The 14250-nt window shown below is 38.5% G+C and overlaps 1 protein-coding gene across 2 annotated transcripts in view; it reads left to right on the top strand.

The window, feature by feature from the left end:
- QSER1 (glutamine and serine rich 1) overlaps nt 1-14250 on the top strand; it is a 44356-nt gene that overhangs the window by 12252 nt on the left and 17854 nt on the right. For both annotated transcript variants that reach the window (XM_058829315.1, XM_058829316.1), the window contains exons 2-4: nt 4282-4391; nt 5575-5739; nt 8899-12591. In XM_058829315.1, the coding sequence (XP_058685298.1) occupies nt 4282-4391; nt 5575-5739; nt 8899-12591 (3968 nt within the window). The remainder of the gene's footprint in view (nt 1-4281; nt 4392-5574; nt 5740-8898; nt 12592-14250) is intronic.

Genomic DNA, 14250 nt, shown 5'->3' with positions numbered 1-14250 from the left:
ACTAAACATAGCCCAAACAACCCCCACAGAAAACTCCAAATGCAAAATAATCCATCGATCAATCAATCAATCAAAAACCTTAAAAATTGCTAAGTCGTAATGAAGATTTATCTAGAAAATAAAGTAGATGAAAAAAATTACTTAATACTTAGTAAAAGGAGTATCATAACATGGAAAGGGGACAGAGATACTTATGTGAAGTGCTTGTTTTCCATTTCAGTGTTTTATTCTGTATGGATGTCACAGAGAGCAAGGTTATTGGAAAAACATAAAAGAAATAAAAGTACTTACTTGTATGTCCAGTGTTTATTGCAGCTTAATTTTGTTTCCATGTAAAAATGATACTTCCATCTGAGTTTGAAGCTGCAAAATGCTTCCCTCACTTGTGTGAAGCATAAACCTGATAATTGTCTTGGCAAATGAGGAAGGTGGTGAGTGCAATGGGTCTCGATAAACTTTTGCAGATGGAAACCTGAATTTTTATGAAGCTATTGGATTGAAGAATGCTTTGGAAAGAAATGATTGTGATAATAGCAATGCAAACAGGTGTGTGAAGGGTCAATTCCTGACCGACTTAATCTGGGCTAACAAAACGGAGTTATAAATCAAGGTTGAGGTATTTTAGTAACAGTGAAGTGCAATGACTACAGTTTTCTTCCAGAATTTTTACTGGAGAAGTAAAAATCTTCTATTAGCCCAGTTGATGTAGCTGGAAAAAATCAGATTAATACTTGAGTCATTTCACTTACGTTGTCATACACATTTTTTTTTTATTGCATTATTACAGCAATAAGAAATAATGATAACTTTACAGGATATCTCTTAAATATTACTCTAATTGTATCTTTTCAGTGAAAAATACTTTGGGAGGAACTATATTCCAAATTTGTGTGTCAAATTAATAATATTTCCTAGCAGTAATCACTCCATTGTGCAGTTCAGTATGAGAGTGGAAGTGGGGAATCTCTGTGATAATCAGTGATAAGAACTAAGTGCTTTGGGAACCCAGTAATGTGAATGTTTCTTCAGTAACTTCTCTGACATTTCAGTACAAGTAAGAACTTGCCCAGTTGTAACAAACTTGCAAACAAGAGCACACAGAGCTTGGTAGCCGTAAGGGTATTTGCCATGCTGGGTGTATTTTTGATATGTGAATTACATGCTGTGTAAGTTCATCTGTTTAAAAGTTAAATTTTATAAAAAGAAACCCTAAGGCGGTAATCTCTCAGATTGCTGTGCTTGTTTAGGATAAGCTTATGTAAACTTGAGGCATATATGCAAGGCTTTTTGAGATAAGAATCTACATTCCAGCAAGCAGTAATTATACAATAAACAATTAACTGCTCAAATAAATACAATGCTTTTTATTGAAAGACAGATTCATTTTTGAGGTTGCGGTTGCATTAACTATGAGCTGTGAGTCTGTATTTAAAAAAAAAGCACCATCATATATTTACAGTGTTCTAAGATGTCCATCTTTACTAGAATTTTGAGGTTCTAGTAATTAACAATGTTTCTGAGTGCTGAAGTCTAGAGGTTATTTTGTATCCAAGTGCTAATTCTAGCTCCTTCCTTGTTACACAGTTTTGTCCAAGTTTGTTTGACAAGTTACTTTTATCTTACAGAGCATTCTGCCTTTGGTGTGCAGGCTTGTGTGTTAGGCTGCCTTGTGGTATTTGTGTGTACTGTACCTGCCCTATACAAAAAAAGGTGTTTATTGTAGAGGAGTGAAGAGGGGGGAAATTAATCACAATCATCACTGAACTACTAGAATAAATAGAAATTTAAAATAAATAATAAAAAACCCAAACAAACAAAAAAAACCCCTCACAACAAATTTTTAAATTTCCAAAATTTTTAGGTGGTTAATTAAAGTTCATCCAATTTTTGCTGGTGACCTTTTGCTTTTACAATTAAAGAGGAGGAATGAGGTGATATTGCTTGATATACTGTACTGGGTTGGGGGGTCTTGCCTCATCTGGAAGAGTTTTTGCTGCCAAAATAGCCCCAGTTGCCTGGAACACCACCAGAGTGCCTCTCAGCCTGAAAATACAGATAAAAAAAAGGAAGCTGTGCTGCTGTAGGATTTTGGAGTTCACCTTTAAAACGTGTATGAAAGAGAAGTCAGCATCACATACCTTTATATAGGTAAAAGCTTAAAAGTAAACTTGCATGAAAATCTAAATACAACCTATTGCTGCTGCAGGAAAGTTTTAAATGGTCAGTGTCTTTGTGAGTGAAGATAATTCTTGCCAACAATGCATGCGCTGCCATGCTTCAGTTTAGAAGCTTATTTTCTCATGTAGTGCTTCTTTATTTATTTAAAAGACCTGAATAAAGCTTCATGTCTCTGACGTTCTGTATTTGTTTTGGTTTTTTTTCCCAGCTATGCAAGTTTGTTCAAAAACCCCACCTTAACTTTAAATTTTTTCTTATGAAAATACTTGCATTTCAATTAGCTTTATTACTTGCATAATGTTTTATGTGCAGAACAATGTTGCAATTTTTTTTTTTTTTTTGGTCTGGAAGTAATAGAAAATATTTAATGCTGTAAATAACACAATTACCTACAGTGTCATGCAATCATGTCTGCCAGTTGTCCATAGCTGTGATGCAAATAGTTAGATTTCAGTCAGCATATAATAGAAATCAGTTGCTGATGCATAGTGTTGAACTGCACAAAGATCTGTCCTCTACAGCATGAGCACAGGGATCTGCTGACTTTGAATTTAGGTTTGGCAATTCTCTAAATCGCAATTATTGCTGTGAAAGGTGTTAAAGAGCTAGACAATGAGCACAATTGGGAAAAGCAGTAGCTGAGGTTCTTTGTTTTTTCAAAGGATTTTGGTTCATTCTTTAGGCTAGTGCTGTAGCCTGGCATGCTGACGGTAGAGCATTGCTGAAGTGGAAAATACATCCCTTGCTAGTGCATCTCAGGCAGGAAAGTCCTGCACAGACAGGCTCTTGCTGGTTCGTGATGTGTGTGGGTCACAATGCTCTAAGAGGCTCGTCTGGCTTCTCTCATCCTCTTAATGAAAATGAAGCAAACCCAGCAATGTTGCCAGTTTTTATATTATTTGGTGTGTTCTATAAAAGTTTCCCATGATGTCATGATTCCTGGCACCAAGAATTCAATTTTTCCTTATGCAGAGTGACTGCCCCTCATCCCCAGGGATGAAAGATAAGGGAATTCTCCCTTGCAGCAGGGAGGGCTGTGCGTTTCGTTGTTTGGGTTGTTTTGGCATTTGTTTACACTTGAATTTTGAAATTAAAGTAGCCTCACATGTGCACTGCAGTAAGTAGCAGCTACCTATAAGCTTTGTGTCCAAAAGGCAAGAAAATAAGAAGGTAAATGGTTACTTGGTCATGCTGGCCTTCATTTTTTTCCATTTGACAGGTGCTATGCAGAGCCTAGTCTGGGGAAGCTTGAAAATCTGGGGATTTTGTTTTGCTTCCCCCTCTGTTTTCTGCTTTTTAACTGGAAATCATTAGGGCTTTTGGCAAGTTCCTTAGGTTGCTTGATGTTTATATTACATTTATTTTTTTTCTGCATTATTGGTTTTACACAGACAATGTATATTTTCAGTTTGCTTCTATTAAGCCTGATTGCAACATCATGTTCATTTAGGTGACTCACTTAAAAATGTTAAATAAAAGCTGTGAATCATTAACTTACATTTAATGCTAGGAGGTCTGAAGATGGATTTGTCCCTTGGTAGTGCTTTCACTGTCAATTTTATTAAATTATACCAAAAGTACCAAAATCCTTTTAAAAACTATTGCTCCCACAGCTTCTTAGTAATTTCAGCCTTTGAAGTAAATGAGGTCCTGTAAGTTTTAATGGAATTAAAAATGTAAATGTTAGAGCAATGTATTGATAGTTATGTGCTTTGCAGACTTTATATCAGTAAATCATTACAAATAGTGTCCAGTGAGTGTCTGTTACAGTTGAACTCTGTCTTTCTGACCTAGTCCTTTATAAACTTTTCTGTGATCAGCTCTGATTTTTGTAAGGTTTCCCCCTACCTCCACCCTTTGGCTTTTTAGGTTTCAATAGTACATTTTTAATCTACTTAACATTTTTTGTAATATCCTAGCAGAACTAGATCTGCCTGATTTTAGGCTTTTGTTTTCTTATATTTCTGTAACTTTTTGGCTTGTTATTGAAATTTCATGATTGTTCTTTGTTTCTGTAGCTGTACATTTTGTTAATAATATTTATTCTTTAAGTATTTATTATTAATTAATTATTAATTATTTAATCTTTAATCTTTTCCTTAGTTTAAGCTATGGAGGAGGACATTCATCACATTCAGAAACAGACCTTCACAGACAGACATACACAGCTTCTCATCAGCTTCCTGGATACTCAACTACGCAACATCCTGCTGGTAACTGTCCTTATCATGAGAATTCTGCTTAAATAGCTGCAGAGGAAAAAGAAAAACTAACCAACTGTTCTGTAATTTAGATGAAAGTTAATGAATTTTATAATCAAATGGAGTTTATCATATAAGTGGTGGCAACTGGTGTTAGAAAAGCTGAGTGTTTAGCAGAAAGTTAACAATTGTTAGTTTTTATCTAAATGTCTTAACTAGAAAGGAAAGTATAAAGGGAGGTTATGCTTGGTATCTTGTTTTTTTGAAAAAGCTGCACTTATTCTTTAAAATACAGCTTTTTTGGGATTTGGCCTATGCATAAAAGCCAAACGTTGTGTGCCTCCAAGCCAGCACAGAAATGCTGCCAGCTCCTCCAGACTAAAGCAAACAGCAAAACTGGTGTGAGCTGGAGCCCACTGCTGCTGGTACTTCCATGTGCTGGGGAGAAGTTAAAATTAATTTAAAATGTAGCAGTGGCTTAGGCTGTGTTACATCTGCACTGGGGTCTGTCTTTGAGCCTGATATCCTGTCTCTGTGTCAGAAGATGGGGCTTGACCTCTTCATGCTCACTTTTCCAGTTTATGAAGGTGATTGAACTTTGGAGTGTGTGGTCTCCTGGCCAGGTCCTTGATCAGGATGATGGAGGGTCAGAATTGCAGGCTTGACATAATCTTAGTTACAACTCTGGATCTCACCAGTCCTTCCCATTGAACTCCCTGCTATTGAAAGGTCTGAGCAATGGGAAACACATAAAGGTGTTTCTTGAAAAAGGGAATGCAACCAAAACCGCTTTTCATGTGCCAGTCCTATAGATGTGTCCAAACTTCCATAAGCTGCCCAAAAGGGAGAAACTGGGTATAGAAAACATGAACATGTTTCAGGAGGAATTCTGAATGTTTAACCAAGTGAAAATAGAACAGTGAATCTTCAGAGAAAGGAAGCATTTTACTGGTGTACCCAAATACTGTTACAAGCATCAAATTTGACAAACATTTAGTAATAGGTTTTAAAATATATACTGAAGCTCCAATTTACACTTGTAACACTGCAGAACAGTTAAACACATAAAAATCAATGTACTTGCTAATATTTCTTAAAGTGGGAGTTTTTTAGTGAATTTTGAACATATATCTTTGTTATTTGATTTTGCTTCTTTGAAGGTCATCTGAATTATCTGTTTTGTTTCATCATCTAGGTATTTCAGGAATATTTGATACCAGTATGCACAGTGCTGGAGGTAACACTAAGGAAACTTCTTCAGTTATGAATTTTCTCTCTGCTATTGAGTCTCGTACTGCTCAGGCAGTCTCTTCAGGATCTACCCTTTTACCACAATTCAGGGCTCCTTCCTGGCAGACAGGTGAAAATTTTCTCTTGAAATAAAATTTTGTCATTGTTATATTGAGTGTTGGGGAGAATTTGAAACAGAAATATTCTGACTAACTGAGAAGGCTGCATGTTTATTTTCCCAGCTTTGTTTGGAATTAGTTTCACTATCACTATAAGCATTTTCAGGCACACTACCTGTACATCCTAGCAAATCTTTCACTCTCAAACTCTGTTCCCTGTGATAATTTTTCTGTGATATTAGTACTAAAAGTCTATGAGTAGCTTTGGCCACTTTGTACACAGAACTAATGAGCAAGGTGTTCTCAAAAAGAAGGTGCATGCCACATAGAAATAAGGGATCTAATTTACAACTAAACAAATGTGCCATCTCTTTTGGCAGACTGACTGCCTTCCACAAACCTCCCCCATCTGTCAAGCCTTCTGTGCAGAGCAGGAAACTGCAGATTTTGAGCTCACTGTAGACAGTCACACCAAGATAAGTGTTGGTACTGCATCTGTGGGTAGCTTCAAGTTCTGGTTAATCTTATGGAGCGATTGTGCAGCTGTGCAGTGAATTGGATCTATTCACTGATCTGGCAGAAAATGTTTGAGTGGCTTTTTTACTTTGGTGGGATGGTTTTCCTCTGTATCAGCAGGCTACTGTGTTTCTCAGTGCAGCTGTATGATTGCTGTTCTGATTTGGGGAGGAGGCACAAGGTAGCAAGAGTGGAGCAGTCCTTTTGTTGACTGTTTGCACTCATTCTGTTAAGGATAATGTGCAGCTGCATTCTGTGAAGAGCTGCTCAAAAAGTTGAGAATAGAGACTGTGGCTTTTAACTCACCATTGACAAAAGCAGAAATGTGGGAGCACAGATGAAGATGCACACTGGTAACCTGGCAAACAATCTTAATATAAATCAGTTATGAGTTTAGAGTTATGATGACCCATCCTCACAATAGAGTGTCAGCTGGGAAGAAATCTTTTTTTCTCTTCGTCCTAGCATTTTCTCCATTGCAGCCTGCCTAACAGTGAATTGTGAAGAATGGGGAGACATGCTGTGGGTCGGGTTTGATGTTGGTACCAGTGATTGAGAGACTTCTCAGTACTCATTACTAAGAACTCATCAGTAAGCCCATTTTTCAATATTACCGGTTCTCTGAGCTTTCTGTTGTCCTTAAGTACTTTTGCTGCTTTTCTGTAACCCTCGATCCTTCCAGGTGTCTTTGGAGAGCTTTGTCTTCTACTAACTTTTTTGATGAGGGAAAGCAAAAAAAAAAAAAAGCTTCTCTTTTTTAGAAGGGTTTCTTACTTTGGGGTTTTTTATCCAAACCCCACAACTGCTGATTTTGGGGGAAAAAAGAAGAACATTGTGTTTGTTATATTTGTCCTTCCAAGTGTTCCTTTGATCTGTGGGTTGTGTTATCAGTGTTCTGATTTCTTAGGGTAGTGAGGGTGTGTCTGTGCATGCAACTTAGTACCTTTGCCATACCTTTTGTCTGCTCCTGAACAAATATTAGAATATAAAGCCCAGCAGTTCTGCCCTAGTAGTGCTCCTGTGACTGGCTCTTGTCTGGTTTAAGAAGTTACCGGTGTGTTTGGAAGGGTTTTGATTTATGGAAGAGAAAGGTAAAATGCAGGTTAGATGAGAAATGAACACCTGCAGTTAAAACAGGTTTAAATTCTTCCCTTTCTTTGGTGCTTCTGGATGGCCCTTCCTTTGTGTTAGCAGTAGGGATCAGTAAAAGAGAATCCAATTGTACATGATGTTGCAGTTTTTTAGAATGGGGGGGGAAAGTGCATTAAAACACTGATTATGCTTTCTCACTCAGAAAGACCTTATTGTTGACTAAGGAAAAATAGCTTGGCATTCCTTCACTATCACATCTCTTCATATCAGTTTGTCTTGGATTGAAAGAGAGAAACAAAGAATTTATTTCTCAGCTTCACCTGAAACTTCAAAAGCAATTGTATGATTAAGTTGCAATCAGCTTAAGAAGACTTACTGTATTGTAAAATGAAATATTTTTTTAAACTGAAGTATTTGTTTCAAAACAAGCTATATTTAGTGAGAATTTTTATTTAGTCTTAAATGATGCTAAGCTAAAAACTGTTTTAAGAGTGCAAGAAGAACCGAAAAAAGTCAAATCATTCCCCTGATTTTATTTTTTTCTGATTTGCATACCCTGGTAAATTTCCCAGAGGAAACTGATTCTCTTACAAGAATTTTAAGCTTCTCTGGGAATAAACTTACCTTCTTAGCATTTGTTGGTAGACTTTGGAAACAGTACACAAACTTCACCAGTGTCTGCAAGTTACAGGGTGAAAAGCACTGAATTCTATGGATCGCTGCTCTGAGCCTCAAAGCTGGCAAGGGAATTTCATACTCCTATTTCAGCTGGAGTAGTGTATTCTGGTGAGAAATCTTCTTTAAGCCAGGATGTCATACCAATGGCTGGATACAAATAAGAAATACGCTTTTCAGTTGGATTGTTACTACTGCACCATGCAGATAATTGCTGTCTGTGGATGTTTGGGACTCTCACTTCAGAAAGCATACAAATTATATTTATTGCTTGTACGGAAAGTCAAACCACTCCTTTAGGAAAATGAATTGCAGAGCATATAGGCCATTAGCTATTTCACTGTATGCTCTGAAATGTTTCCCATAAAGTGAGTTATAAAATTATTGGTGAGGGTAAATCCAGGAGATGGGATTACTTCTTAAATTATGTATTACAACTGCTAAGGTGTAATTTTGCCTTTTTACTGTTTATTAAAGGTGGCCAGAGCTTTTGATTAGTTTACTAAATTTTGATAAGTTTATTTCCTTTTTAAACTGAAATAAAAACTAATAAAGAGCCTTCAATTTCAAAGCAGAATTAATCTTGTACAATTTTTTTTATCAACAATTCGCATCTTAAGGATATGAATTTTTCCCTCTGCAGTTCACTGCAGGTATAGAGTTGGGCATTTAAAAAAAACCCTGCATTTCCATTTTGAAAATGACCCTTGATAAGTGCCTCCCTGTGTATGTTTGGGTTTTTTTAAAGGGTGGTGATTCTGAAGAACCTTATATTTATAAATGCTGTAAGAGCTAGCAGTTAAATGACTTACAGAAATGCAGTGTTGTAACTTGTAAAGCTCCCTTATGCTCCTTTTTCCTTCTTGTTTTGTTTTTGTTTTTTCCAGGTATGCATTCCTCGACAGCCACAGAACTATTTGTTGCTGGAGCTTTGCCAACCTCTGGAACATTTCCACCAACCTCTGCTTTATCAGCGTATCAGCATCCCAACACCTTCAGCAGCAGAAACTTTGCTACTGCCCCTTCTCTTACTCTTCAAGATGCTACTTTCAGTGCTACATCAAATGGTCTCTTGACTACCCACGATCCTTTATTACAGATTAAAACATCCCAAGGCACTGTTCCAGCTGCTTTGACATTCGAGCGCCTGGGCAGCTCTGTTCTGAGTACCAGTGTACCCCCCCAGTCATCAACATATCGTTCTGCTCAAGAATCTGCACCCCATCTTTTGCAGCCTCAGTTCAGTTTGTTGCCTTCGACTCTTGGAGGAGCTCAGCAGGTGTCTCAGGCCTACAGCACATCTGTCTTCACTGGTTCCACTGCTTCCATGGATAGAGCACTTCAGCGAGAATGTAGTGTTATTAAACACCACCAGCGGCCTTCAAGTACTCAGTCTGTCCAGCCTCAACTGACTGTTTCACAGCATTCCTTACACAGCTATTTAACAAGTACAGGTGGAGTTAACTTTCAGGATACATCTAGGCACTCAGCATTATCCTGCAGTCCAGTTGGAGATGTTACTCAGGTGAGCAATGGAGGACCACAGCAGAAGACTTCTCAAGTCACAGTGGAACTTGCTCAGTCGTACACGTCTGCAATTCCATCACCTGGTTTTCCATCTGCTTCCACAGCAAAAGTGAAAAACTGTTCCATGAAGCAGCCTCCGAGGTCAACAAAGACCCCCAAACCTCAGAGTGTAGCTCCCACTGTGCAGACACAGAGCTATGCCAAAACTGCACAAAACCAGAGTTCTGTCATTACAGGCCAAGCACAGATCTATTCTACAGCACAGCTCCCCAGCCTCTTGTCAGTTAGTCAGTCCCAGAATTATGTTTCATGCCAGGCTCAGAATGTGCCACCTGTCAGCCACTCACAGGATTTCTCTTCCAGCAAGGTTGAGAAGCTGCCCTCACTGTATAAAACATTGACTTTTTCTGGGCAATCACAAGCTATTACTTCTGACAGTCAGACTCTAAATTACTCCTCAGAGGAACAGGTATTGACCTCGGTTCCAAATGAGAACTACTCTGGGCAAATGAGGGAACTTACTTCAGTCAGCCAAGCTCAGAGCTACTCTTCTAGTCACTCTCAGGGTTTATCTCCAGTTACCCAGTCCCAAGTTAATTTTTCATCTCAATCACAAGTTTTAGCAGCTGTTAGTCCTTCAGAAAGCTATTCTTCAGGGCAGTCTTTAACGTTAACATCGCCTTCTCTTTCCTTTAACGCCTCCCCTCGCGTACAAACTCTTCCAGCCTCGAGTCCTAATCAAAGCTATATTTCTTTACATTCTTCTCAGAACTCTCAGTCACAAGAATCCTCCTCTCCACAGTCTCAAAAGTTTTTGCCATCTGTCCAGTCTCCTTTTGCATCCCCAGCTCACTCCCAGACGCTGCAGAACAACAGACCTTCCTCAGAAACCAAGTCCTATGTTAAAAGGAAGTCTGACTCTAACTTGTATGCCTCATCAAAACAGGAGGAGGAATTATCGATGCAGGACATGCAGGCATTGCAACAGCAAGCTACTCTGGAGTCTTCCACTCAAAGCCTAGCGGAGGACGAGATCAGTGCTCAGGATGCATCCTATAGGGTCTCAAAAGCAAATGACAGATACTCTCAAAGCGTAATCAGAAGCAACTCTCGTCTTGAAGATCAAGTTGTTGGACTTACTCTTCAAGGAGCAAAAAAAGATGAAAGAATGGTCAGTTCTGTGGAGCAGCTTTCCCAACACATTGGCCATATCAGCAGCCTAAGCCATGATATCAAAAAGACAGCTAATTTAATGCGAACAGCACAGGGAACTGTGAGTGCTAAGGAGATAAACCAACAGCATTCTCTCATGCATAAGGTACATGAAAGTAAAGCTCAAGAGCAGCAGGGCCAGGTCATTAGCACGCCACCACAGCCTCATGCTTTAAGACATGGTCATCAGCTGTGCTTGCCAAGTGCACAGGTACTGCTGGAGTCGACGTGTGATTTGCAGATTCTTCACCAGTCAATCCTGCAGTCGGGTTTAGCGCAAGCAAAGGCGTCGCCGCAAGTGCAAAGAATACAGAGTCCTCAGCAGGTGACACATCCCTTCCTTCAGATGGATGGCCACATTGTTCAAAGTAATGGGGGTCATTCTCAGCAACAGCTTCATAGTCAGAATTCAGAAGTAATGAAAATGGACATTTCTGAGTCTTCAAAACCACTACAGCAGCATTTGACAGCAAAAGATCATTTTACTCAGACAAATCAACACGATGCAAAAAATCAGTTTGTTTCTCTTAGTTCAATATGCTTCCCAGAATCTATACTTCTCAGTGATGAGAGGAATATATTATCCAATGTAGATGACATCTTAGCAGCAACAGCAGCAGCCTGTGGAGTGACACCATCTGACTTTGCCAAATCAGCTTCTAATGAAGAGGAAATCCAAACTGTTGAAAATAGTGAGGAGTCTAAAACGCAGTTCCGATCGTTGGATTCCAGACACGTGTCTTCTGTTTTCAGTGCCTCACCTACTGTAGTTGGAAAGCCAACAAGCAGAAATAATATTTCTCTGAATGGAGGCCAAATTACTCTAAATCTTACCCCAGTGTCAACAATACAGACAAAAACTGTGAACCTGGATCAGCAGCACCTTGAAACTTCTGATCAGAGCGTACCAATAAGAATGACCTCTCCCACCCTTGGTCCTGGTCAAGAAGAGCAAGAGGCTGTTCGAGTGAAGAAACAATCTAGCATCAGCCATGAATCTGAAGAAGATAATGATGCTTCTGTTGATGGTACACTGAATGCAAGGGACACAGAGTTTGTTTCAAGTGGTAGGAGCCTAAGTGAGGAAAGTGCTGCTTCAGAGAATGATTTTAATATGGGTGGTGATGATGGTACAGTAGCAGGGAACCAGTCAAAGGTTCCATTGCAGCCGCTGTCTGTGCCCCAAAGTGCAGATGGAGCCATTAATAGAACTGAAGAAGAATGCCAAGATTTAACTCAAGGGAACCTTCAGAAGAAAAAAAGCAAAGGAAAAAGCCAAAACAAAAATGCTGCAGAAGATGACAGTGCAACTCAGAAACAGGTAAAAAGAAGTGGACAGTGTAAACGTCAAAATTCAAGAGGAAATGATTCGTGTTTCACATACTCTTCTCCTGTTTCTGAAGGTTGTTATGATACTTACCAACATCAGGAAAGAATGAGGCAAAAAATTAAAGAAGTTGAAGAAAAACAGCCTGAAGTCAGAACAGGATTTATTGCATCTTTTTTAGACTTTCTAAAGTCCGGGCCTAGGCAACAGTTTTCCACTCCAGCTGTACGAATGCCAAACAGGACTAGGAGACCAGTCACACAAATAGTTCGTACCCCTTGCCTGCAGCCCTCTGCAAAGCCTCAGCCAGCAGCAGCACCACCTGTGGCTGCTGAGGTCAGTGGAGAAAGTCCAACCAAAAAAGCCGATGAGGAACTTAAGAAAAATTTAGAAACGTTGCCTTCATTTTCTTCTGATGAAGATGATTCTGTGGGTGGTAACCATGATCTTCAAAAGAGCATCTCTACTGCATTGTCAGCTCTGGATGAAACATCTGACAAAAAGATCAAATCAGGTAAAATAGTTATTACAAGTGCATATGTTGAAGGAGATTTTTGTAGCTGATGGGGCAAAAAAAAGAATAATTTTATCTCTCTTCAGGTAAAGGTTTTGATTTGGTTTGGTTTTGGCCACAATTAAGAGTTTTCTTCAAAAGGTGTATTGGCTATGGACTAAAACAGTGTTTTCCACAATTAGAAAAGGTGTAAATAAACATTTTGATGCTACTTAAGTAGGACTAATGCCAAAAAGTTATTTTAGCCTGGAGTTGGAATAATGTGTGTGTTCTCTTCGATTCTGGCTTGAAATACTAAATATGATTTTCATCTGGGAACATCAACAAAACATGTCAGAGTTTCTAAACCTGTTTTTAAAAAATTCTAGCAGGAGAATATATTAATAATTGCCATCAGCAGGTAAGTTCTTTTTAGGTAAACAGGAATTTTCTGTGACGATGAAGTTGCACTGGATATGTTGTGAAACAACTTTTGCACTTGTAAACTGCACTCATTTGACTGGGCTGGTCCAAGGTAGGAGTGATTTGAGCCGCATTGATCAGGAGTGTTGTAGCTCCATGTGTGTTGCTAGCTTGCTAACAGAAGAACAAAATCTGGGAAGGATTGGTTTGGGAAGGGAGGGGCAGGCAGCAACCACTGATCACAGTAGTAATTAGCTTTTCACACACTTTGGAGTTTCAATTGTGTTACATCCAGGTTGTACATCCATGCTCAGAGCTTTTAAGTGCTGCTGCTTTATTTTGGAGTATTATCAGCATATAGAATGTTTTTGCCTAGACAGGTCTCTTCAGTAAAGGTTGTTTTTTTCCCCTCTGGTAAGCAATTAGAAACTATCCAGCCAATCACATAATTGTACTTATTCCAGAGAAAAGCCATTGTCTTCCAAAATAATCACAGGGAGAAAATGAAACATTTCTTTAATTCTTCTCAGGATTCAGAATCCATGACCCGTAAGCTGATTCTTAACAAGAGAGAATGAAGTAATGGTTTCCCTTTTTAGATTAAAGGAGAGAGGGAGATATTTTTTTTTTCTCTAGGTGTGACATGATTTACTGAAAAAATACATAGCAAAATTAAACTTGAATTGTAATAATCACACCTAAGATGCTGGAAAAATATTGCAGAATACATGAGATGCTGAACAATACTTCATCTTAATTACTATTCTATTTTTCTCTATGGCTATTTCTATGTAATTATGTTAAGTGCATGCATTTCAAAAAGGCTGTTACAGAGGATGAAGTTCCTTCCCTGTCTTTCAGTTGAATATATATTTAAAACAAGTAGTGATTGTTTTTCTTCCCAGAAAGCTGAAATCTGGACTGTGCCATGGTGTGAGCCTCTTGCTGAAGTGTGTTAATTTTAATAAGCCATCTCTATTTACAATGTCCAAAGAAATATTTCAAATGGTTCTTTTTGTTGGATGAGCACTTCCATGAGTGTTTTATTTGCAGTGATTTCTTTTACAATATTATTGTGTCTTCTTTGTTATCCATGAGGATTTAATACTTATGTCACCAGTTTCTTGAGTTCACCTTCCTGTTTTGTGACACACAAGATTGTTTGTACAAGATGCTTAATAATGAGTTATTTCTTTCTTGCTGGTGTTCTGCAGCTTTTCTAATTCCCTCTTCTGTCTGTTTTTGCAAATAAGTATA

This window comes from Poecile atricapillus, chromosome 1 (assembly GCF_030490865.1).
Source record: "Poecile atricapillus isolate bPoeAtr1 chromosome 1, bPoeAtr1.hap1, whole genome shotgun sequence".
Taxonomy (NCBI): domain Eukaryota; kingdom Metazoa; phylum Chordata; class Aves; order Passeriformes; family Paridae; genus Poecile; species Poecile atricapillus.
This window is presented reverse-complemented; position numbering and strand designations above follow the sequence as displayed.